A 26,392-nucleotide genomic window follows, 5' to 3' on the forward strand; every position below is an offset into this window, starting at 1 on the left:
GTCGTATTTTCCAGGAAATCAGTGTTTTCCAATATTAACTTGTATTTATGACATCGTGTACCTATTGATTTATTTAAAATTGTATTAATTGCTATGGCTTGTAATTTTCTAAAACCATAACCACCGCCACAGATCGCGTTGTCCCGTGTTATCGATTGTCTATGGTATAGGTATATATACTACATCTTATCTATGGTCTAAAAAGATGAAAGAAAAGTGACAGTTGATAATGTTTGATCAGCTTACCGATTAGTCTATGGCTTACCGCTTACCTATGATTTTGATGTTTTACATTTGACACTATTGTAATTAATAAGAAAATATTACAAAACTATAAACTATGGATTTCAATTTGGAGGGTACATGTCGAGTTTGCTTAAGTAACTTAGCGGTACACAATATATTTGTGTCGAAACGAAAACATGCCGATAAGAAAGTGACATACTGTGAAATGATGAATACTTTATTTTGTATGTCGGTAAGGCTATACAGATTTTTTTAAATTTACAATGTTAAACATATATATGTTACGCCGAATGTGCGAAATTGACTATTACATGAAATGGGCAAAATTTTGGCTAATTCATGTAATAGTCAAGCCCGTTGCCATATTCATGAATTAGGTAAATTATCTGCCGAGTGCGTGAATTCGCCAGGGTATGGAATTCTTAAACTGTCAACATGACAATAGAAAAAATAAATTTAATACGGATGGTTTTATTAGTTATAATTGGACATAATATAATATTATTATTATTAGGTTAGGTTTTTTAATTCTGAATTCAACTGAATGTCCATTTTGAGGTTAGCTAACAAGTGTCAAGAAACTATCAAATCATACTATCACAAACATACAATCGACCATTGCACGATTGATACCCAAGCACGAATCAAATCGCCAAAATACCTTTTAATAAAATTCTTCCGTTATCATATTATAGTTCTAGATTTTTTTTGGGTATAGTAAATGGATATGAACGTCATTGTAGTTATTGATTGGTATATTTTTATATAATCAATGACATTTGATACATTTGGTTAGTTTGATTAGTTGCAAAAAATACCACCGGAGCGCGACCATCTATTTTGACCAATGCATGAGCACTTGACACATTTGGTTTAGTTGCAAAAAACACCACCGTAGCGCTACTATCTAATTTGCCCAATGCATGAACTAGGCAGCAAAAATTACTGCCGAATTCACCCACTCGGCAGATATTTTGTCTACTTCATGAATAAGACAACGGGTTTGCATTTTTCATGATTTAGGCAAAATTTTGCCCATTTCATGTAATAGTCAATTTCGCACATTCGGCGTAACATATATATATTAACAGTATAGTAAGTATATTAGTGTATGAGTATAATGTAAAGCAGCGATGTAATACTTACTGGCCATCTTATAAAGTTCTTCCAAGTAAAGTAAAATCAGCATTGAGTATTTTCCCCCCATTGTAAATTTTCATAAAGTGAAAACGGCAGTTCGTGTAAGGTTATATTCTACACATGTCGCGTACTACACGTGGCTACAAGATTACTCATATAAATATGAGTTGTTAACCTAACCTAACCTAACCTAACCTAAAATTGAATGGGGATCGATGTCGGCACTTTTGCTTTGCCAAGGTAAAGGATGAAGCAAGGAACTGAGGAAGTTAGTAGCACCGCTTGGCTGGGGACTTTTTAGATTCCATAGTTGTTTGTTTCCAGCCAAATTAAATTAATATATAATAATTGGTGCTTTTTACTGGTTCTCCGTCATCTTTATCTTTCAGTCGCCATTTTGGAATTCAGCTATCTTTTTGTCATCGAATTAGAGTACGCGGTCCAAGACATTATAGTATTTCGGCAAAAATTATAGGACGTGTTGAAAATGTAAGTTTTTTGTTTGTCACATAAACATAACAGAGAATTCGAGAAATTCCGATGCCCTGCTTTATTAAAACACCTCTTACGACTGAAAAATGCTAACACTGGCCGCCATCATTAACTGTCACGTTAGTTTTTAGAGTATACAACGCAAGACTATGTCCATAGACTAATATCGCACACTGAAATCTTATATTATATAGATTATACTTACTACGTCCCAGTGGCGAAGGGTGGAGGTAGGCTGTTAAGATCCGCCATAAACAGTGCACATTAAACTTTTTCAGACATAGATATTTGTTTTCGTTGAAATAAGACTATAATTTACAGATAATGTTGGTTAGTTTTTAAAATTCAATTAAACCCTGAGAAACCAAGCCAAAATAGATAATAGTCAAAAAATACATGTATATCTATAAAATATCTAAAGTTATGCAATTAAATCATACATAACTTTGAATATTTTATAAATAGAATAATATTTTATATATATTATAGTTTGGTTTAGGCAGGGCTTAATGAATTTAAAAAAAATAACCAACAATATGTGCAATATGTATTTTTAATCCAACGAAAACAAATAACTATGAATGAAAAAGTGTGCACAATTTTGTCGTATTGCCCAAATTAGACCAAAACTATTATGGTTTCGTTTAGGCAGGGCTTAGTTGATTTTTAAAAACTAACTAACACCATCTGTAAATTGTAGTCTTAGTTCAATAAAAACAAATACATATGACTAAAAAAGTTTAGTGTACACTATTTATAGCGAATCTTAACAGCCTACCTCCGCCCTTCGCCACTGCTACGTCCCTTGCTTCACGTTATTACGATTTGCTGTGATTGAAGTACGAACATTTTACGGAACTTTAAAGATCGACAATAGAGACAACTTTTAAAGGCAATGAAATAAGCAATGGTGAATATTCGCACAACCGGCGAATTGAATTAATTCCATTTTTCAAAATTGTGGTATTTTTTACGTACTATACTTTTTTAATAGTACACGAACCAAAATGTACTATAATTATAGTTCGGTTGGCAACACTGCGCTCACTGACAGATGACAGCGAGCGGTGGCGGAGAACCAGTAAAAAGTTCCGTTGCATCTTACTGTCGAACAAGAACTTCTTGTCCATGTGTCAAAACTGTGAACCAACAATCCCCTCCAGTGCAGCTATTTGCACTTCCGTTTTCAAATGAGGAATGCCCCCAAATTTATCATTTCATTTATGTTCCCGTGGTGTATGCATCTATCAATTTATGTAATTTGAAACTTTTTATAATAAAATTATGTCTAAAACAATCAATAGTGATGTTAGAATTATTAATAGTAAACTTTTGGTTTATTGCGAAGAAGAAAAGAAGTTGCATCTAAAAGGAGAACCGATACATTATTTAAACATGCCTCTAGCATGCGTAGGCATGTAATGATAGGTATGTCACTGAGAAGTCTTCTACGTGCGAGTAGAGCGACTTCTTGTTATCACCGATTTCCCCTTTGTCAGACAATAGTGTTGCATTTTTCAACTCTCTAACACTGCGGATATATACTGGTAATTAACACTTCAGATAAATATTCCATTTATAGAAAATTCATACAGGATCTGAAAGGATTAATGACCAGTTCGCCAAACTCTGGAAGTTTTAGGCACTGGTTCATCAGAACTGACTGAATCTATCTGAAACTGAAACTATCACACTACTGAATATCACACAAAATTGTATCTGTGAATTCGGCTGATACCCAGTACAAATATTTTGCCATCACACTATGTGGTCATTTAAAAATCTATAAGCAAATCAAAACCTATCACAACCCTTAGCCGGCTTGCACATCACAACTCGCCTTGTGTGCCTGACCGCCATAAATCAAAACTTCCGAGAACGGGCAGCCGGTGTTCCATAATACAACCTCGCACATCTGCTTAGCGACATCGACATTCGCCGCATGGCGGCTGCTCCGAACGCGGCGACAGTCTGGAGAGAAATGGCCGATTGTGCGGCTGTGCGCATGCGCGGAGTCGATATTGGCCGATGTCGACATGCAGGCTCTGGCCAACGCAACTCGATGCATGCGGCAGCGTCGCAGTTGCATTGGCCAACCTGCGAAGCTCCATTTGATAACGTTTGTTTCTTGGTTTACGATGACGTCACATCGACGAATTCGTCGTAAGACGCATGCGGCGAGTTCTGATGTGCGAGCCCTCTTAATGATGTAGGAATAAGTATGTATGTTATACCCTGTTTACACTGCATGGATTTACTACTAACAGTACGTATTATCCCGGCCATAACAAGAAAATGCATGTGTAAACATATTATCGTGCAAGTTGCAAGTTTGCATGCATGGATCAAAAAGTTCAGAAGCTTCTGAATTTTCACGTAATAGTTGAGACGTAATGTATGCACATGCGCAGTAGAACGATAGTGGCGAATCTGCCGGGAAAAATATGAATTACAGCAGATTTTGACGTATACCAATTTTTACAAACGTGTCTCGCTTACGCTTGAAGAATGAAATTGGTGAGACAATCAGCACTATTACGTGTTACTGTTATTATGAAACAGTTATTATCGCGATGGTTTAATTTACACACTATTGGTGCCAGTAAATCCATGCATGTGTGCAGGCGCTATTATATTATTATGTTGAGTTTAATTTTTTTTAATTTCGAAACCAATTAATTGTAGGTATTTTGGTGCCGGCTTGACTCATTCAGTGCAGACCAGTTAATTACTATTTAATTACCACATTTAAATAACATGCTAATTTGGTACTGTTTGGTTATCAGGAATACAGAGGAAACACATTTTGAAAATACCTGATATACTGGATTGTTTGTTAGTTTGGGTTAGTTTAGGTTGGGTTAGGTTAGGTTAACCTAACAAATAATCCAGTTTATCGGGTATTTTCAAAGTGTGTTTTCCGCTGTATTCCTGATAACCGAATAGTACTGCTAATTTTATTGTATCTAATGCCTAAATAAATACACTACAATATCTTTTGTTTTCGTTGACCTCTATTTAGGTAAGACAGGATGATGGACTTCCTCCGAAGATTTGCAGTAAATGCTACACAGCAATATCATCAAATTATAAATTTAGAAATCTGGCACTGAAGTCATTCAGGACATTACTGGAACATTTTTCTACGTGCGATGTGAAAGATAGTGACATAAATGAAGAAATTGACATAGAATATAAATTGGAGGACATTAAAGATGAAGCTATCGACGAGAGTCACGATTCGACAGCCATCGAAGCGACATTGTCTTCGAAATGTGACGAAAGTGTTGATTATAATGCACTGTCAAGTAATAATTTCACCCAATGTTCGGTTGTAATAGAAAAAAAAGAATTTGACGATAATTATGAGTTTCCCGACTTTGCTAACTTTGATGATGATTGCGAAGATGCCAATGAAGAACCGCTGGTGTTGGAAGACTTAAAAATTGAAGAGGGTGTAATTAAAACACAGTCGACATTGAAGAGAAAAAAACTGAAAAGTATGTCACCATTAATCCAAATACAGTACACTCTCAGTAATCCGCCACTCGATTATCCGACAACTACTATAATCCGCTGTTATTTTTACTAGTTGAAAGCACAAAATTAAGCTATATAATTCGCCAGTATTCGATTGTCAAATTCAGTAGTCTGCCGCGTACAAGTATACAATGCAGATGAGACGGGTTTATTTTGGAAACTTCTCCTTCGTAAAACGTACATTCATCGCGAAGAACGTTATGTACCAGGGAGAAAAGTGCCCAAGGGCCGCATCACAATTATACCGTGCTCCAATGCAAAACGACACACAAACTGAAGCTTTTTATCATAGGGAAAGCCAGGAATCCTAAGCCGTTTAAGAATATCTGCCTCACTGAACAACTGGTTGTGTCAAGTGATTTACTGTTTAATATTTAGTTAACCCATTGGAAACAATTGGCGCCAATTTGGCGCTGCTGTTGACCAAGTGATTCTGGACAATCGGTGTCAGCTGTTTTAGTAAACTCTTGTAAAATTTACTACAAAATTAAATCTGCCTGTTGGTCCAAAATTTTTCCTATTTTAATCTGTCTTCAATGGGTTTAATAAACTTAGTTTATAAAAATATGTATAATTTAGTAAATACTTGATTTTGATTATAAATAAAACCGTAAAGCTAGTACAAATTTCTCAAAAAAACTATCTTTAAATACTTTTTAATACGTTTTAATTTTTTACCATATTTTGTTTGTATGCAGTATAATCTGCCGCTTTCACTAATTGGACACTTGTCTGGATTTTGGGGTGGCGGATTACTGTAGCTTGAATTATAACTGAAAGTATTCAAATGAACTGTTTGTACAACGACACCTGATGGCGATTCTACAACGTTTTTGATGTGGTTGAATTGTTTGTCAGAAAAATCTATGTCATGCATTGGGTCATTGAAAGATGGCGGCTCATTACTCTGGTTTGGTGTTTTTTACATTCCTTCTAATATAGTTAAGATCCAACATAAAACATGTTTGTTTTCATTGAACCAAGACTACAATGTACAGATAGTGTTCGTTAGTTTTTAAAATTCAATTAAACCCTGCCTTATTCAAGCCATAGTAGATAATAGTCAAAAATATTCGTTTACTGTTTGGTTAGGCAGGGCTTAATAAATTTAAAAAAAAATAATCGTCACCATCTGTAAAAATATTATGAATTCTTAATTCAACGAAAACAAATAAGTATGACTATTATATATTGGATTGCCCATAGCATACTTAAACTATTATTGTTTGGTTAGGCAGAGTTTAATTGAATTTTAAAAACTAACCAGCACCTTAAAATTGTATTCCTAGTTCAACGGAAACAAATAAATATAACTGACAAGGCTTAGTGTGCACCATTTATTTCGAATCTTAAAAGCCTACCTCCACACATCTTAACTGCCAGACAGTGAAAGATGTGGGTTCCCACTGGGAACGTTCTCAAATCTTGTGTATATAATAAATATTCAGTATGGAATGAAAAAATAATAAGTAAGGTGAGTTAGGGTAAGTGCGTCTACGGGGTAAGAGCGTCTATAGTCAATAACTTTTTAGTGTTTTAAATATAAGTTGTGACATCTGTGGGTATCTATTACACATGTAAATACACACACACCATCCAAAGATGGCAGTATAATAGCATTGTTTAAGGTCAGTATGACATTTCAAATATTGTCAGTTATTTGAAGTCAACGGCCGAGATCGACACATTCTTTTAATCGATCTGTATCTCGACAATCTTTCGTCCTAAACAAGTGATTTTTGGTAAGTACCTTTATCTTAAATGATATTTTGTTGTCTAAATTTAATATTTGCGATTATTGCCAATGATTATGTTTTATTAGACTAGACACACTTCCCCCGCCAAAAAATATCATTGGGGTAAGAGCGTCCGACGCTCTTCCCCCATGCACTGTTATATTTTTGTATGGATAAGTTTTAGCTAGTGAAGTGCCATGCAATCATAAAATATTAATTTTTGTAACTAATGTGTAGCATTTTTTCACAACTTCTAATTTGAGGCGTAGAGTTACTAAACCCGCTCCAGAGACTTTTTTGAGTTTTGAGTAAATCACGAAAAACTGTTTTGAGGATATTATGACGATTTAAGTGTATTTATTTTAATTAAGTATGTAATATATTTTAGAATTTACTTTATCTAGAAAATATTTTGTAGCCATTCTTACCTACTGGCAGCTGTATAATTTTCGCATTGCACCTACATATTTAGCTGTTGTATTGGTATGTAATATTTAAAAAAAATAGTGGTAGGTATGTACTTCTCTTGGAAATAAAATGCTTTGTGTTGCTACAAAGCATTATTATTTATTTAGAATAACAATAACACATTTAATAATATCAATAGCATAAATGAAAAAACCCAGCGGAATTAAGTACCTGCCTTTAAATAATTAATCACCCCATTACATGTCACTCAAATTCCATGAATGTGGGAAACCTACCATACCTACCAACCTATTTATTAAATGTAAAAATAAAATGATAATATTTTTAAGCAATATTATTTATAATCTACGTAGGTATATTAGTTATTTTATAGTATTAAATTCAGAAAACCAAATCCGACAACTAAAAGTCTACTTTTTAGATACAAATAGGTAATAGTGGGATTTTTTAAATTTATTTTAAAAACGTATTATAAAAATAACGGAATTTCTACAAGTACGATATATTAATAAACATGGGTAATTGAATTAAAATTCATTGTCATTCATATTAACGAATGATACAATTTCAATTTTTTTTTTATATGGCCCAGAGCGGATTTTGTAACTCTACGCCTCATTTTATTTAGTACTTATTATTTATTTCAAATTCTTGCCTATACCGACGTACAATACTAAAAGTAATAATATACATAACCGATTTCAGTGGGTATATACAATTTTTTTATTTATTTATTTTGTGGGGCGGAGATATTTTTTATCACATTGATTTCCTCGACATGTAATAAATGAATTTAATTTCGCATATAGTCACTATATTTTATATTGACAAATTCACTTTTATCAATATTTTAGTTAAATTGGAGAATAATTTGTTTCAGATTCCAAATTCCCAGGAAATTATGTTCGGAAGACAAAGGGGGGTGCTTCTTATACAAAGGACGAACTCTTTGAAGCAGTTGAAGTAGTAAAAAGTGGTCGTCTAAATGGTTACCAAGCTTACAAATAAAATAAAATACCGAGGATGACCATTATGTCTCACATAATTGGGAGGCGAGGTGCAAAGTCAAAAACTATGGGACGAACATCAGCTCTATCACATGAAATTGAAGGAAAAATTGCAAAGAATTTACACGTTATGGAGAAATATGGATTTGCTTTAACGAAAAAAGAAGTTATTGAACTAGTTTCGCAATATGTTGTAAAAAAATAATTTGAAAACACCATTCAAAAATGGAATTCCCGAAAAAAACCTCAAGCCGTCGAATATGCAAGGAAGAAAATTTGTGATCCTTTTATTATCAACGAATACTATGATCTACTTGAAGGCATACTTACAAAGCTGTGCCTTCAAAATAGACCAGAAAATATATATAATTTTGATGAAACTAGTTTTTCAAAAGACCCAAGTAGAACCAAAGTTCTGGGTGAAATTGGATTTTCTTCCACAAGGACGATCAGTTCTGCAGGAAAAGAGAATACGAGAGTATTATTAGGATGCAATGCGAAAGAGGATTAAATTTCACCCCTGATCGTATTTAAGGGGAAGTATGTATGGGATGAATGGACTGATAAAACCCAAACCCAAGATTTTTCAAAACTATTTTTATCGATTATGGTAAATTTTATGTGTTCCAATTACAATTAATGAATAAGTAACTGTTAACGATTTTACGTTGTATGTAACTTATTCAAATCTTTGACATGTGATTTTTCAAAACTATTTTTATCGATTTTGGTAAATTTTATACGAAGTGTTTTCGTATTACAATTAAAGAATAATCAACTTATAAGGATTTTATGTTGTACCTACACATAAAACTTTCCGGCAAATAAAATATCAAAAAAAATATTTGTTCTTTTTATTTTACCACAGTCACATCCCTAGTACTAAGTATGCCGCACTTACCCAACTTTTTTGATTTCATTTAATATATTCTATTTCTTAATGAAATTTACATGCATGAACTATCAAAATATTGTACTTCAAACATTCGATAATACTTATGTTGTCATATTTCGTTTATTAACAATATTTTGAGAGATAATGCAACTAGACGCTCTTACCCCAACCGGGGTAAGAGCGTCTATTCGCCTTGTTACATTAAAACGTTTGAATTATGATTAACCATTAAATATTTTAATGTAATGATTACAGTGATTGAAAAAGGGATAAATTGTTTAGAAGTCAACAAAAATTTCAAAGAGATATTACAATCCGTTAAGAATCACCATCCACTTAAAGTTCATCTCATCGATTTCTATGCCGCACTTACCCTAACTCACCTTAATTTAATTATTATATAATCTTTATTAGTCTTAAATATGTGTTAGTTTTTTAAATCGTGTCCTTTTTGTAGATGGATCACTAAGTGTCAAGAAAAAAAGAAAAAGTAGAGCAAAAGAGAAACCCGCAATTAAACAGCCAGTTGATAAAACTCAAGCGCTGTCAATATGCGACGTGTGTGGGAAGCTGGTGGTAGGATTAAAAGAACATCGAGAGATGCACAAAGAGTTTGAAGCCCGCAAAAAGTATTTCTGCGGAGACTGTCCGAAGATTTTCCTGTCTTACGGTGCTCGCTCGAGACATCGAAAGAATATCCACACCAATGTGAAATATTACTGTGACATATGCCAAAAACGTAAGCGGGAAATTATTACTCAATATACTTACATAGTTTAAAACTTAAGACACATGATTTTTTTTGAAAGATTCTACAACTGTCACTATCCGGACAGCACTTTACCAATTAATCATGTCAATAGTATGCATCCGTTAATATGGGTAATGTCATCTCCCGTCAAGTGCGAGAGCGAGAAGATGCTTCCTGTTCTCACTCAGTAGCCGGTTGCTGGTCATCGTCTGTGATTAAATAAACACCTCGGAATGGTCGAAAACGGCGATTTTTATTTGACTTATACTATTACAGCTACATTTTTATACAATTTTTCTAATTTTTGCAGAGGACGAGTTTGACACTTCGTCGCTGTAGGATTGGTTTCCCGAATAGATCAAATGTTCAGGAGACGAAAAACAAATTTCATAATCCTATATTTAAATACATGGAGATATTTAAATTGTTGTGCTGTGCTGTGTACAAAATATGCAATGTTGCCAGTAATTTTTTCAATGGCTGGGACTTACAGCGTTGCCGGATTTTTTTTTTTTTTCGTAATCGACCACTATGAGTCAGCTCGAAATGGTTCCGGCCTCTTTAGACCCCCAGAGGAGACATCCCCAAATAGGGACAATTTGGGGATGTGACAGTAACCATCTTTTGTAATTTGGAATAATGGTATTAACAATAAGTATGTACAGACCTACAAACTTATCTAAAGAATGGATGGTACCACAGTCGAAAACTACCCAATCAAGACTCGCAATTAGACAGAATCTGACATTCGAATGACGTTTCCTATATGGTGTCCATATGGTAGTTCATAGTTCCATTTTTGACCGTTCTTTAGATAAGTTTGTTTTACTGTACTGACCTTGATTCATAGATGAAAATTTTACAACCCACAACCAACATCTTTCAGCTGAGGTTTTCCAAATTATGTATCTTAAATCTTGCGTATCATTCATTAAATTAACAAATATTAGAAAGTGCAAGTATGTAAAACAACAAACAAATATACACATTGAAGAAGTTTCATGCTCCAAATCAGGTTATATTATATGGCAGGCATGTCCACACGTAGATCGCGAGATGAATTTTGGCCGATCGTACCATAAGGAATTGAGTCATGAAAATGTAAAGAGCGTGTACATACATTCAGTTGTTGAAAGTTGTTTTCAAATTAATTATGAGGAAGCCCGTCTGACCTTGTCACTTGATTTGTATTGCATCACTCACGGCCTGCTACAATAGTGAGAGAAAGACAAGATGCGAATGTGTTCTTCCCATATGTTTAGACGTAGCGATTAGCTGACATTAATTTCATTATTAGTAGCATAACATTCGACCGTGTTTAGGAAAAAGGGCGTAACCCTCACAGAACAAATTTTACAGGAGAGGCAAAAAACTGTTTTTGAATGATGTTGGTTCAATATTAAAAAAAAATAATCACAGACATAGGGTGCATGGTGATTAATGATTTGGTGTGATATCACTTCGATCTAATAATAATTTAAGAAGTTATTACAGAAAAATCAATAAAATTGACGGTAAATGCATTTTTCCTTAAATTAAAACTTAATTAAAGCCTGAATTTAGATAATAATTCGGCATTTGCGGCTTACTTCTTTTTTACAGAACGTACATTGTTAATATCTAATAAAAGCACTTTTCGAAAAATCGAGGGTTACGCCCTTTTTCCTTTAACACAGTCGATATGTTGCGATAAATGAGTGATGACATTGAAGAGTTATGAATGTTTATTAGTTATTACGAATACCAATATCAGGCATTTAATAATGTTTTTTTTATAACATCGTAAGAAGTACAGTGCACTTGTGTGGTGTAAGAGCAGCTGCCACTGTAGAGAATATGTGCTTTACATAATGTAGACCCAAAGTTAAAATCATCTTTATAACTCAAACAATGCAACGATCCGGTGCTGTTCACATAGATAGACTGACCTTAATGTAAAATTATTTCAGATTATAAAAATGAAAGGATTCACATAAAAATGAAGCACTCTGGTATTATCGAAGAAAAACGATTTGATTGCTCAATGTGCGAGAAAAAGTTTGCAAGGAAAAGCTTATTGGCTCACCATATGTTATTACACACTGATGAAAAGCCAGCCGAGTGCCCGGACTGTGGAAAGAGGTTCAGGAGCAAATCCATCTGCAATTCACACCGGTAAGTAGAATATACGTTTTATAACCTTGCACTTTTTACTACACTGATGCGCTTTGTGTATAGTACACAGAATGTGTCAGTGTATTAGTATGTATGGATTCCGTGATTTGTTGACGACGATCGATTAGGTAGATTCAGTACGCAACTGACCTTTGAAGTAGACGCACGCTTGTTTATTTATTGAAAAATACTGTGATCATAATGTCTGAAGTAACGACGTTAGGACAAGGAAAAGCATTGTGTGGACAGACTAAAGTGATTTTAAATGTTTATAAGTACATCAAAAAATCACGCGAGAACATAGAGGTAAATATTTTTTTATTTTAATGTTTTAAAATAGTACCTACTTAACCTTTTGGCTGCCGTAAAGAAGGCCTTGGCAGTACCTAACACGCCAAATATAATTTGCGAAAAAAAAAATCATAAATAACTCAGCATTTATCATTTGTTGTACCTCGAAAAACAGTTTTTCTTGAAAAAAATTAATTTTAAACTTTTACTTTCGGGCAGGGTTTGTTTTGACCGAATTATTAGTACTACCGAGATATCTCGTATCTGGCATAGCGAACTTGGACCGTTTGACGAGATATCTCGTCTCTGGCAGTGAACGGGTGTGATCGAAATTCTTGTGTGAAGTGAATTTTTTTAATATCACATCGTATATTCATAGACCTCCCTTTTTTTGTTTTTAGAGAAGGCCTCTTATTGACAAAGTGTCAATGGTTAAGTACTGGGATATCGCAAAGAACTTTAAAATCAACATTATCTTCGTATAACAAAAATGGAAAAGACGATGCCATTATGTCACGGAAGACGAAAAGAATTTTACCAAACAAAATCTCCTTTGACAGTTTTGATAAATGCATAATGAGGAGATGTATTTACGATTTTCGTATAAAAGAAAAAATGTTGCCTACCGTTCCAAAATTATTGCCAGTGTTACAAGAATCAATCAATTTTCGTGGCTCTGAATCAATACTCAGGAAATTGATAAAAAGTTACGATTTCGATGGCATAAAACAAAAGACAATTTAGATATTTCAAAGCATAAGCACGACATCGTATTAAAGAGAGCTTCATACTTAAGAGCAATAAAAAGATATCGAGAAGCAGGTAGAAGAATAGTATACATGGACGAAACGATCCTTCAAGAACATGGAGTGATACTTCTAATGAAGGACTTGTAAAGCCCATTTCAAAGGGATCCCGTTTCATTAATGTTCATGCTAGAAGTGAAACTGGTTTTATAATTGACGCTCTACTAATATACAACCCACCACAAAACCGACGACTACAATAACGACATAAATTACAACAATTATCAGAAATGGCTTACCGAAAAACTTATTCCCAATTTAGAACCCAGGTCTGTGATGGTCATTGATAATGCTTCATACCACAATAAAATCAATAATCCTGCGCTGATATTGAATTCGAAGAAGGCCGATATGGTTCAATGGCTAACTCAGAAGAGCATTCCTTTTTCAAATGCTCAAGCCAGAATTATATTGGGTAATACTATTAAACAAAAGTGTGTATAAGGAATACCCTATTGATAAATTGTTTCAAGACAATGGATACAACATTTTGCGACTTCCACTGTACCACTCAGACCTTTTCGATTCTGTTAACGGAACCACAGTAACTGCAATTTCCCATTCGAAGGCAAAATAATTTGCATGTCACAATCATCATTTCACAAATCATTTTGGTTAGAGTATTAAAAAATTAAAATTATGAAATTTGTGGACAATTTTAAGAATCCAATTAATAATGTGCCATCCATTAAAAATTGGATTCTTACTTTGGAAGGGATCTTGAAACTCTGGGATATGTTATATCAGGAAGGATTTGAGTTTTTAGCTCCTCGATGCTCCTCAAAGCTAGCAATGTAAGAAGCCATGTGCGCCGCAATAATATTCCAACACCTTTTCAGTTCTCCAGATCATTTAAAATCCTTTCCTCCAACACATGCTGTCGAGATACACAATCGGTAATATCTGCGAAAAGCTGGCGCCGTCGGTCTATTTGACATTTTATTGAAATTCTTTGGGCAAATTCATGTCGAACCACTGCAAATTGTCTGAAAAAAGTGATTTTAAGTGCTCATTCCGTCCCGAGACGGAACCGCACGGGACTGATGCTGCAACCATGCGCCATAGTGCTTAAAGAAGAAAGTTAAGAAATAATTTTTTTTTTTGTTTTTTGGACTGGCTCCGCTGTCCGCTGACGTTAAGCGCTTTGTGTACCCGCATGTACCAGTGCGAAGGTTGGAGTCTTCTAGTTTGGTGCCTAATGATATTAGTTCTCTTGTCGCTAAAGTATACACCGCCGGATATATAGTATGCAAAATTATAAATGTGTCTTGTGTGAATTGTGAGCAAACTGATCCTGCCAGAATGCATAGTTTTGTTTTAGCCCAACAATACACCGATAATAGTGGTTTAAAAAAAGTGTATAGATATGGCTCGCTGTTTTGATACAACAGGATCTTTGATTAAAAAATATTTGTCAGTAAATGTCTTTACATGTAATATAAAAAAGAAAATAAGTGTTGAAATTAAAAATAAAATTAACTTATTATTTTCTCTGTTATTATTTATGTGTGTGTTAGTTAAATATTTATACCAGTATTGAAATACATATTGTAACACTGGGTAGAATGATGTGAAATTCTTGTGGCAGTGCAGGCGACTCGTTTAGGTGTAGCTTAAGGCCCTCCTCCCACGGCGCAACTGAAATCTGACGGAACTGGTTTGTGAAGGAACTCATAAACTGGCACATGTGATGCTTTGCACACGGTGCTAATGAAACTCACTTGAAATAATAATCACATAACCTCAAACTGTCAAACTGGACCATCAGCTGTTTTGTACAAAAACCGACAACACGCACGCTGCTGCGTTTACTTGAATACAATTAGGTTATTTCAATTTTGCTTATCTTGTATTTTTGACGTCTTGGGTTGTTAATGGTTTTTATAGCATGACACTTGTTACGCAGTGCTACCAATTTTGCTAAGAAAATATGATTTTTCACCGAATCCATTGAAATTGGTACCACTGTTTTACGGTAACTGGAAACTTGAGAGACCGCGCGACTAGCATGTCGCGTCTCTTCGCGACCGTTTTAAAACTGAGAGATTCCAGTCTCGCCGTCAGCGAGCCGCCATTGAAATACATTAGCTAGATACTGGTTGGAATTTTAGTTTCAGTTCCATCGGATTTCAGTTTCTCCTTGGGAGGAGGGCCTTACTTTCAAATGACACTAACACCGTTGCAAAGTGATTTCATCGTGTCCGTAATGCCAAAAGAGTAATAATATGTCCTTCCTCTACCTCTGTATTTGCTATTTTACAGGAAATATTTTTCTTTTATTTTAATATGCACTTTAAAACACACCTAATCAGGTTATTAAACTTATTTTATAGTTAAGTAGGTATTCCCACTTATTTTATAGTTGTTACTAGTAATGTTAAATATTTATAATATGTATCTGTTTAAAAAAAAAAACATATTTGCATACACATTCTTCTTTCGACCATGTCCGATCCTAATAGAGAAATAATACGAATAATACGAATACGAGAAATGGATGTCAGCCACTTGCTCAACCTATTAGGTCCATACTCTGACTCATACACAAATTGAAAAACAATATATATACTAGCCAGACCCAGGATTCGAACCTGGGACCCTCGACTCTATAGGCCGGCATTTAACCCACTTGGCCATCGTGGGCCATTGTTTAAATAACATTTCAAAATGTGTTAATGCGAGCCAAACATATCTTTTGAAGAAGTCATTTTAAGATCAGTAATGCAATATTGACTTAAAATTTTATTTTTATTATGATTTTGTGGTTGTATTTTTTTTTATTTCTTTCGTTGTCTGTTATGATAGATAAAAATACATTGCCTGTGTCAAAAAGTTGATGTACCTACCTATTATTATAAAATTGTATTACTTTTATTACAAAATGTCTTGGTTTCATTGTTATTAAGTATTTATGATTGCAATAAATTGTATCTGATTGAAAACTGCGCGTTTTATTTATTTTTGATCCGAATTAATATTTTAAATTATAAATATAAATATTTTTTTGAATTCTGGAGGGAAGCTGATAGTCAAAATTGATAGTCACGTTAATAGATGGCCCCAATTATAGGGGCATCCTCTTGTATGGAACTTATGAATCTATATTATATTGTATATTATAATAGTTAATTATATACATCTGTTATCTATGTGGGTCTATTCTATGCTTATCGACCGCTAAAGTGATAAAGTGAAAAATATTATCAAACTTAGGGTAGGTTTTTATCAAAATATTAGCACTTATTGTAACAATTACACGAAGCCGGTTTTTATTGTTGCAATAAGTGCTATATTTTAACAGCACCTATCTTGCTGCTGTTAAAATATCGCACTTATTGCAACAATAAAAACCGGCTTCGTGTAATTGTTACAATAAGTGCTAATATTTTGATACAAACCTACCCTAAGTTTGATACTATTTATCAATTTAGTGTTCGATAAGTATAGAATAGACCCAATGGTACCAACTTAATTTTTTTTTTCTTCATATTTTCAGGAAAGAGGTACACGAGCGTCTTAAGCGACACATGTGCCAGTACTGTTCTAAAGGATTCTACGTACCAAATCGGTTGAGAGTTCATATGTTGTAAGAATTTCAACTTATATAATTTAATTTGTATGAAATTTTATATAATGTTATATTTTTATACCAAAGAGAATTTCTTTTGACTGTCCTGAAAAAAATTGGACTACCATTAGATAGCTCTTTTTTTACCCCCATATTATAGCCATGCTAATTATAATGTTACAAAAACACAAATGTTAGATTAATTACAAAGCAGAGTGAAGCACAAGGCACAACATATTTTTTATCAAGTGATGGATATCAGTGGCGAATGGTGAAGGTAGGCTGTTAAGATCCGCCATAAATAATGCACAGTAAACTTTGTCAGTCATATATATTTGAAGAGCTCATTATCAAACACGGCCAAGTCATGTTTTGGCCGATGTTCACTTTTTGATTGATTCCGGTAGGGAACTTCAATGCCCACAATTCAATATATATTTCAGTATCGAAAACGGCCAAGTCAGAGGCATCTTGTTATCAAAGCGGCCAAGTCATCAAGGAGCCAATCAGATTGCAGCATTTCAATTTCAGTTCAATTTGCAATTGGGTAATCTTTTGTATGGAGTTATTTTTGTTTGACGTTTAGCAAATTTAAATTTAGTGCCTGTTTGTTTCGTAATTATTAAAGTTAATTAGCATTAAAATGCAACAAGATGTCACAGACGTTACTCCCGATAAAGCATGAAAGCGTTTACTAAACCTGTATCAATGGAAAAGAACATTGGAACAGCAAAAAAGTGAGTTATTTAACACTACAATTTTAGGGAGCAATGTCAAACCATACCTTTTCTAACATAATTTCGCAGAAATAACATTAATTAAAAATACCTAATTAATTCATGCCTTTGTATTTATTTTACAAGATAAATGATAATTATTACATTTATGATACCATTTTAATAGTTTATTATGGCATCCCATTTACTTGCAACTCGTTATGTAGTTGAGATAATATTAACCAATTTAATCGACGTGGTATAAAGATGTGTTCGATAAAAATTCTGCTTTACCTGAGGTAAATGATAACCTTCCGGAGTGTGAGTGTTTTACGAATAGTCATATCCGCGAAGAAGAGACGAGTGTAGATATTATTAGTTCCATAGTAAATGGATAAGATGCCATTTAAAATAAAATAAAATTGAATGTACCCTATTTTTATAATAATTTATTTTATTATTAATCATTTGTGTTATTATTATGAACAAAGACCCTTGTATTGTGACAATTCGGTATTTTATTATGTTTAGCCTTAACTATCCAATTCCATTCTTTGCTCAATAAATAATCATTTTATTATAAGGATAATAAAAATAAAGCATAGCAATTTTATTATTTATTATGAATACAGTCATCATCATCATCAGCCGGGGTCAATCCACTGCTGGATGAAGGCCTCCCCAAGCTTTCTCCAACTCTCTCGGTCCTGTGTCGTTCGCTGCCACGTATTTCCGCCGAACTTTACCAGTTCGTCAATCCAGCGGCTTTTAGGGCGACCCTGTGGCCGTTTCGTACCCCTTGGGTACCATTGGATGACGGCATTTGTCCAGCGGCCGTCCTTTCGGCGAGCAATGTGCCCCGCCCATCTCCATTTCAGCTGTTTGGCAACGTCTATTACATCGCGTACTCTTGTCTGCTTCCTAACCCATTCGTTTCTCTTACGGTCCTTTCGCGTGATGCCCAACATGCACCTCTCCATGCCTCACTGTGTGACTCTTAACTTTTGGACATCTTTCGTGTTGAGGGTCCACGTCTCGCAGCCATACAGTAAAACCTCGTTAATAAGAATACGGATAATTCGAAATTCGCCATAATTCGAAATTTTCGCGAAAAAAAAGTCCCTTGAACATTATTTTCATATAAAACTATCGTTTACCTTTAATTCATATTTCGTAATTCGAAATTATTTGAGTCGATTCCTGGCATATAAAAATATTCAATAAATCGTAATAAAGTACTCTATTTCAAGAGCCAGTCATTGAAAATTGTGACAGACTTTTCTTAAACCATCATAAATTACTTATTTTAAGAAGGTAATAAAAATAATCCTGACATTTTATGACCCATTAACACACACGGAACCGGAAATGTGGTAGGCACATCTGTGATTGTAAACGATATTAATGAAAATCAAAAAAAATTTTTTTTTCAAAATTAATATTCCCCCCCATACATTTCATAATTCGTAATTCGAATTTTTTTTTTGATTTTCGGTCCCGTGGAATTCGTATTAACGAGGTTTTACTGTAATACTACATAATTTTCCTTTTATTTGATCAATCATTTGAATATATTTATTTTTAATCAATAATAATAAACGAATGATTGATAATGAGCTAAAATAACTCACTGCTGTAAAACTGAATTGCCCCTGTAAATTTTAATTTTAAATAACATTTCAACTCATTTTAGTTTCTAAAGCGGCCAAGTCAACACCTTAGTATCAAACACGGCCAAGCCATGTATTCAAGCTGATTTTCTGACAAAACTACGCATCTTCTATAAAATTTTATCTTTTCAATTGTTTTATTGAGAGTATACGAATAGATGTCATGAAAAGGTAGTCAAACAAACTTTCGCCTCCTGAAAAAAAAAGTGAACATGACTTAGCCGTGTTTGATAACGAACTCATTTGTTTTCATTGAAAGAAAACTACAATTTACAGATGGTGTCGGTTCGTTTTTAAAATTCAATTAAACCCTGCGAAAACCAAGCCATAATAGATTGTAGTCAAAAAACACTCGTCTATCTATAAAATATCTAAAATTATGCAATTAAATCATACATAACTTTGGATATTTTATAGATAGAATAATATTTTTTAACTATTATAGTTTGGTTTAGGTAGGGCTTAATGAAAAATGAATCAACAATATTTGTAATATGTATTCTTAATCCAATGAAAACAAATAAGTATGAATGGAAAAGTGCACAATTTTGTCGTAATTTTGCCCGAAGTATACCAAAACTATTATGGTTTGATTTAGGCAGGGTTTAATTGGTTTTTAAATACTAACCAACACCATTTGTAAATAATTATTGTAGCTTAGTTCAATAAAAACATACGTATGAGTAACAAAGCTTAATGTGCACTATTTATGGCAGATCTTAACAGCCTACCTTCACCCTTCGCTGCTGATGGATATATTATGCTCCATTGAAGTGAAAATGGTTGGTGATTTATTTTTATTTTGGTGATCACATTTTTCTTTCGTTTTTCTTGCAGGACACATTCAAATGAAAGGAATTACAAATGTGACATGTGTGATCAAATGTGTAAGAACCAAAGGACACTCCGTATGCATAAGTTGTTACATACCGGCACCAGAAATGTAAAATGCGAACTATGCGACAATAAATTCTATACCAAGGGGTAAATATAACCAAATGAAATATCTCGATGGCCTAATGTTAATATCCCGTAAGTGACTTTTTACAAATTATGTAAGAAGCTAAAGAAACTAAGTATTTAATATCCCGTATCTGACTGTTAATATAGCACACACATGTTGTAGTTACATAGCATGCCAATAACCTGTAACGTAAAGAGTGGTAAAGCAAAGCACATAACGCCTAATATAATGATAACATCCAATAAAATGTGATCTATATATATATATAGAAAGATAAACATCCAAATTTGTTATATTACTTACTATTTTACCTTTTACATAATTTGAATTTTGAAGCTGAATTAAACACACGTCATGCAACACGCTTGACAGCTTAGACACAAGATACGGGCTATTATAATATATACACCTGCAATATTCAGATACGGGAAATTACTAAAATGGCTGTATCATTTTTGTTAAAGTAACTACAGATACGGGAATTTCGCAGTCGATTGGCAGTATTTTTGTTGTTTTTACCACGTTTTTATTAGTTCGTATTCTTGTTTGTCCAGTAAATTTTTTTTCTTGTTTGTCCAAGATTTGTATTGGACGATTGAAGATTTTTAACTAACTTCCCGACTAGCTAGACATTTGAAACTTTCAGAATCTATCAAAACACGACGACAATGCATTCTTTTAATACTTTTAGCCATATTTAAGCAGAATTGAATTCATTTTCAGTTAATTCTGTTTTGTATGTTTCGGAAAAAATTCGTAAAAAGTAAAATACTATTATTGGTTGCTAGGGGGGTCTGGGGTCCTAGCAACTAAATTATTAATATATACGTGCATTACTATGGAAATCAATATGAAATGTCAAAATGACATTTCAGTATTCTATATTTATTCAGTATTTCTATCAAGTACAAAAAAAGTATTTATTAATAGGTACATAGAATTGTCAAGTTTATATGATTCAACAGAAAATTTAAAAACGTGGTATATAAAAAGTTCTTTTTATCTTGTAATTATTTGTATGTCAAAAAGTCATTTTCGTCATATAGGTCAGATACGGGGTATTAACATTAGACCATCGAATTCTTTTACCTTTGATTATCGCTTTATGAATATATACAAGACAGTGACGAAGAGTGGAGGTAGACTGTAGAGATCCCACATATGTAAATAGTGCACACGAAACTTTGTCAATCATACTTATTTATTATTATCAAACTAAGAATACAAATTGCACGTGGTGTTGGTTAGTTTCTAAAATACAGTTAAACCCCACCTCTAAGGCAAACCATACCTAATATATTAAAGATAAAAAATATTATGGTTTGCCTTAGGCAGGGTTGAACTGTATTTTAAAAACTAACCAACACTTAAATTGTATTGAAATTGGAATTGAAATTAAAAAGAAATCGCAAGAATATTCTTAAAATTTAGCAACTACACCATCTTCAGTATAGGTATTAGGTGTGGGGGTGACTTTGATACCCCGTATCAATGACGCCCCATACTCTAAATCAGCATGTTACACAAAAGTGTACTTCGCCTCAATAAATTTGAATTTAAAATATGAAAAAGAAATAGTGATATCACTATAGTATTTGAATAATAATTGGATTAATACGATATTAATAAAAGGGTACTCACATTTTATAGCTCTTCAAATAAGACACCAAATTCACCTTGATGTTTACGGATTCCGATATACAACAAATCGGACACTTAATTACCGTATTTGTAGTTTGACAAGTAGACCAAAGATGTATCTTTTATAGTAGAGTGGTAACTTATAATCATACCGTTACGGTGGGTACTGTGTTGCCAACAATGACATATTAAATGGACAACTCACTTCATACCCGGCGCGCACGAGAAATTGTACATGAAAGTCATTCACAGATGTATAGGTAGATGTCACGTGACCATATGACGTATCCGTTTCCATTATGCGATACAAGCTTCGAGAATTTATAGTAATATAACCTTTATTGTAATGGCGTATTAGTGTCATGACTCATTGCGTTAGAAACAGATTCTCAGTTACTTACGACTTCACGGAGATTAGACGCAAGTGAGCCCAGCGAATCGCAGGCGACTGACTGTCCAATGGTTCCTGTCATTCAATTGCATTGAATAAACATTCATCAATATCTTAAAATGGCATTTTCTAAATAATAAATAATACTAACACATGCAAAGTGATATCCCATCTTTCTTGGAGTGTTTAGTAGATTTTTTTACAATTTTTAACTGGGCACATTGGCATTTTGTAACACAATAATAACGGTGGAGTCGAAACCTGACAGTCAGAAATTTTATATGGGCAGACCCAGCGGTGTCGCCAGACCGCTTACAAGCAGAATGTTCATTTGAGCGTAGGATACCGATATTAAAATATGAATTTCGCCATCCGGCAGACTCGACACAAAGTGAGTGTCATTTTATTTTCTAGATGCTTCGTCCATATTAATGTCATTGGTTGCCAATTTCAAAACATGTTCAAAGTATCAAAGTAGTCCCTCGATTTCAATGACGCCCCATTTGACGGTGTGACGGTTTAAAAAATGAAAGGTAACAAAAATCATTCACTATGTTTTAACACTTTCTGCCCAAATTGGTCACCAAGATGCATTCAGAGTTGATGGCTTTGCACCGTGTTATTTCGAAATCGTGCAAAAAAAAATCATGTGAAAAGGGACTTCAGTGTATTGTATTTTTTTGTGGTATTATATGAGTTTTATCGGGAAAATCTTGATCCAAAAACACTTCAGAAAATGCTTCTTCGATTTCAGGAATTAACATAAACAGAAAATAAATTATAATACAAATGAGGAATTATTTTCACAATACATAATAATTATATTATGAGGAGCATGTGTTGTTAGCTAACGCAATCGAATACAATTAAAATAATATTTTGTTGTAACCGATTATTTCCAATAGCTGGTTAAAATCAAAACTCCGTGCATTAGTTGTTTAGTCATAAATCATTACATGCAATTTAAGATTGACGATTGCTCCGGACAATCGGTGTGAATCATTGAGTTTGCAAGTCTGCTCATGCATATTGATATCAATTATTGGATAACGTTCATAGTCTTGTAATTTTTGCAGGCGCCTAAGAACTCACATAATCTCAGCGCACACGACTGTAAAGAAACATCCATGCAAATACTGCGGTGTGATGTTTCGCCGCACGGAGCATCGGAACAGACATGAAAAAACTGCCCACGAGAACAAGATGGATAAATCAAGTGATTAAAAAAATTCACAGGTACTGTTCGGTTAAAGCGGATACAGCGGAAAACGCATTTTGAAAATAGCCGATAAACTGGATTATTTGTTAGGTTAACCTAACCAAACCTAACCTAACCTAAACTAACCCAAACTAACAAATAATCCAGTTTATCGGCTATTTTCAAAATGCGTTTTCCGCTGTATCCGCTTTAACCGAACAGTACCAATTCACACAAATAAAAAATAAAACAATTAATTAATGGTGTATACTTTATACCAAACTAACATAATTTGTTTATCTGATATACTCTTTGGCTGTACTGTTCTTTTCCAGCTCTCGAGCGACCTGCGCATTATAATTTATGTTCTCTATAAATGTTAAAAGGGAGTGTGCACCCTTGTTGAACCTTTTTGTACTTAAAACATTAAATTTCAGACCTGCGTTTTAAGTTTTGTACTACAGTACACTCAGTAATCCGCCGCTCGATTATCCGACAACTACTATAATCCACTGTTAACTTTACTAGTTGAAAGCACAAAATCAAGCTCTATAATTCGCCGGTATTCGATTGTCAAATTCAGTAGTCCGCTGCGTACAAGTATACAACGCAGATGACACGGGTTTATTTTGGAAACTTCTCCTTCGTAAAACATACGTTCATCGCAAAGAAAGTAATGTACCTACTAGGGAGGACAGTGCCCAAGGACCGCATCACAATTATGCCGTGCTCCAATGCAACCGGGACACACAAACTGAAGCTTTTGGTCATAGGGAAAGCCAGGAATCCTAAGCCATTCCAGAATATCTGCCTCACTGAACAACTGGTTGTGTCAAGCGATTTACTGTTTAATATTTGGTTAATAAACTTAGTTTATAAATATTTATAATTTAGTAAAGACTTGATTTTGATTATAAATAAAACCGTAATTTGCTAGTACAAATTTCTCTAAAAAAAAAACTATTTTTACGAAATAGGTACCTGTTTTAATTTTTACCATATTTTGTATGTATGCACTATAATCCACCGCTTTCACTAATTGGACACTTGTCTGGTTTTTGGGTTGACGGATTACTGAGAGAGAACTGTATTCCATTTGAGACATTGTTTGCGACCCGGGTTTCGGTATCTTCAGGCACTATGTGGTATGTGCACTCACCAAAAGGCAAATACATTGGCAGTGTGTATATTGGTAGAATTAAAAAAATCGTCTGGTATTAATAGATTATACTGCAACAATTATTGTGTAGGTCACCTGGAAAACATTGTAACCAACAAAACGGGCCAAGTTGACTTCAATGAAAAAACGTTTTACTGTAGCTTCCGGACAGTTTGATCTATAAAAAGTTACTCTAGGATTTTTTTTTCACGGCAAAACTATCGTGAAAGTTTGACAGTCAGTGGAATAACATTGTGAGATGACGGACCGTGGTGATATTATTGTGATGAGTCTCGGTGCTTCAAAACTTATAAGGGTAAAAACAACAAAATAAGTATGGAAAAGTAGAGGGATGTGAAGAACAAAATTCTCAGGAATGCCGGAAAGCCATACGCTAGCAGAAAAGGTTATAATGTACCAGCTAAATTACCTCATCTTTTGATAAATGGAAAAATGTACAACTAGCATTGTATGGGAATATTTTTTTTTGAGAATATGAAAGATTTTGGGTATGAGAGGCTCCACGCAAATGACTGTCGAAAAAAGAAAAATAATCTGATCTTGATGTGTTAGTATATAATATACCTTTGGAATATCAAGAGTTTTACGAGTCCTTGCTTACTGCGGAATGACCAATGGTTTAACTATACAGTGGAATAACGTTGTAACACAAATTGCGATGACGCTGAATTAGATATGGTGAAACATTGCAACCAACGTCAGTTACGTTTTCCACCGTTTTTTTTTTTGTGTTGAAATGCAATTTAGCTTTTATTTTTTAGTTTGAGGTCCAAGATAGTCGAATAAATTTTTTGTAATATTTTGTATAATTCTATATTAATAAATTACTGCAAAAATAAGAAAAATGTTGTTTTATTAAGTCATATTTTGTTGCTTACAACCCAATTGTCTAAAATTTTACTAGAGGAAAACTATAAAAAAAATAAACATTAAAAGCTGCGAGCTGCGGGTTGTACATTATTGATTGTAATCATCATTTACACGCATCAAACATCGATGTTATTTAATTATTTTCAAAAATATTGATTTTATAAAAAAACATGTCAACCAAAAGTTGCAGATTCTGGCTTCAAAATCAGCTTATTTTATATTACAACCAACAGGTTATGAAGTAAATACAAAAGAGGGGGAAAAAAACACCATTAGCCAAGTTTACACTCGGGACTTATCCATACGTCTCACGAATTGAACACATGGCATGCGTCGCCGGCCCTCAAATCGGTTTGAAAATGGCCGCCATTTTTTGATGAAAGTACTAGCGCACTGCGATCCGACCGCCTTGGATTTCTGTTCAACACCCCAGCAGCTTCGTATTTTTTCGGTAAGATTCGGGTCGTTCGTGCAGTTGGTTGTCAGTTGTCGTTGCCAATAAATATATTTATTTGAGTCTATTTGATCATATTGGATGCATGTTAGTATTGAAATATTACGATTTTTTGCAAAATGTCGACTGAAATGATGACAATGGATTGTATTGAGGAGTAAGGGCACATTGCGCATTATGGGATATAACCATAAAGACTATACGAACAAACTGAAGCGCAATGATACCTACATATTATTGGCAGGAAAGTTTG

General features: G+C 33.8%; 1 protein-coding gene across 1 annotated transcript; it reads left to right on the forward strand.

Moving 5' to 3' along the window:
- The first annotated feature begins 251 nt into the window (after positions 1-251).
- Positions 252-25,646, forward strand: LOC147070263 (uncharacterized). Its single transcript, XM_085949752.1, has 7 exons — positions 252-478; positions 4,901-5,378; positions 9,943-10,224; positions 12,186-12,390; positions 16,984-17,073; positions 20,279-20,425; positions 23,514-25,646. Exons 1-7 carry the CDS (start codon positions 341-343, stop codon positions 23,659-23,661), a joined length of 1,488 nt encoding a protein of 495 aa, XP_085805878.1. The 5' UTR covers positions 252-340; the 3' UTR covers positions 23,662-25,646.
- Positions 25,647-26,392: the final 746 nt, after the last annotated feature.

This window comes from Rhyacophila brunnea, unplaced genomic scaffold, assembly GCF_057557595.1.
Source record: "Rhyacophila brunnea isolate RB1 unplaced genomic scaffold, BYU_Rbru_1.0 scaffold_22, whole genome shotgun sequence".
NCBI lineage: Eukaryota > Metazoa > Arthropoda > Insecta > Trichoptera > Rhyacophilidae > Rhyacophila > Rhyacophila brunnea.

Coding starts and splice junctions, on each gene's coding strand:
- LOC147070263 (XM_085949752.1), top strand. CDS start 341: ATGGATTTCAATTTGGAGGGTACATGTCGAGTTTGCTTAAGTAACTTA. Junction 10,225..12,185: donor CTGTGACATATGCCAAAAAC/GTAAGCGGGAAA, acceptor AAATTATTTCAG/ATTATAAAAATGAAAGGATT. Junction 12,391..16,983: donor TCCATCTGCAATTCACACCG/GTAAGTAGAATA, acceptor TCATATTTTCAG/GAAAGAGGTACACGAGCGTC.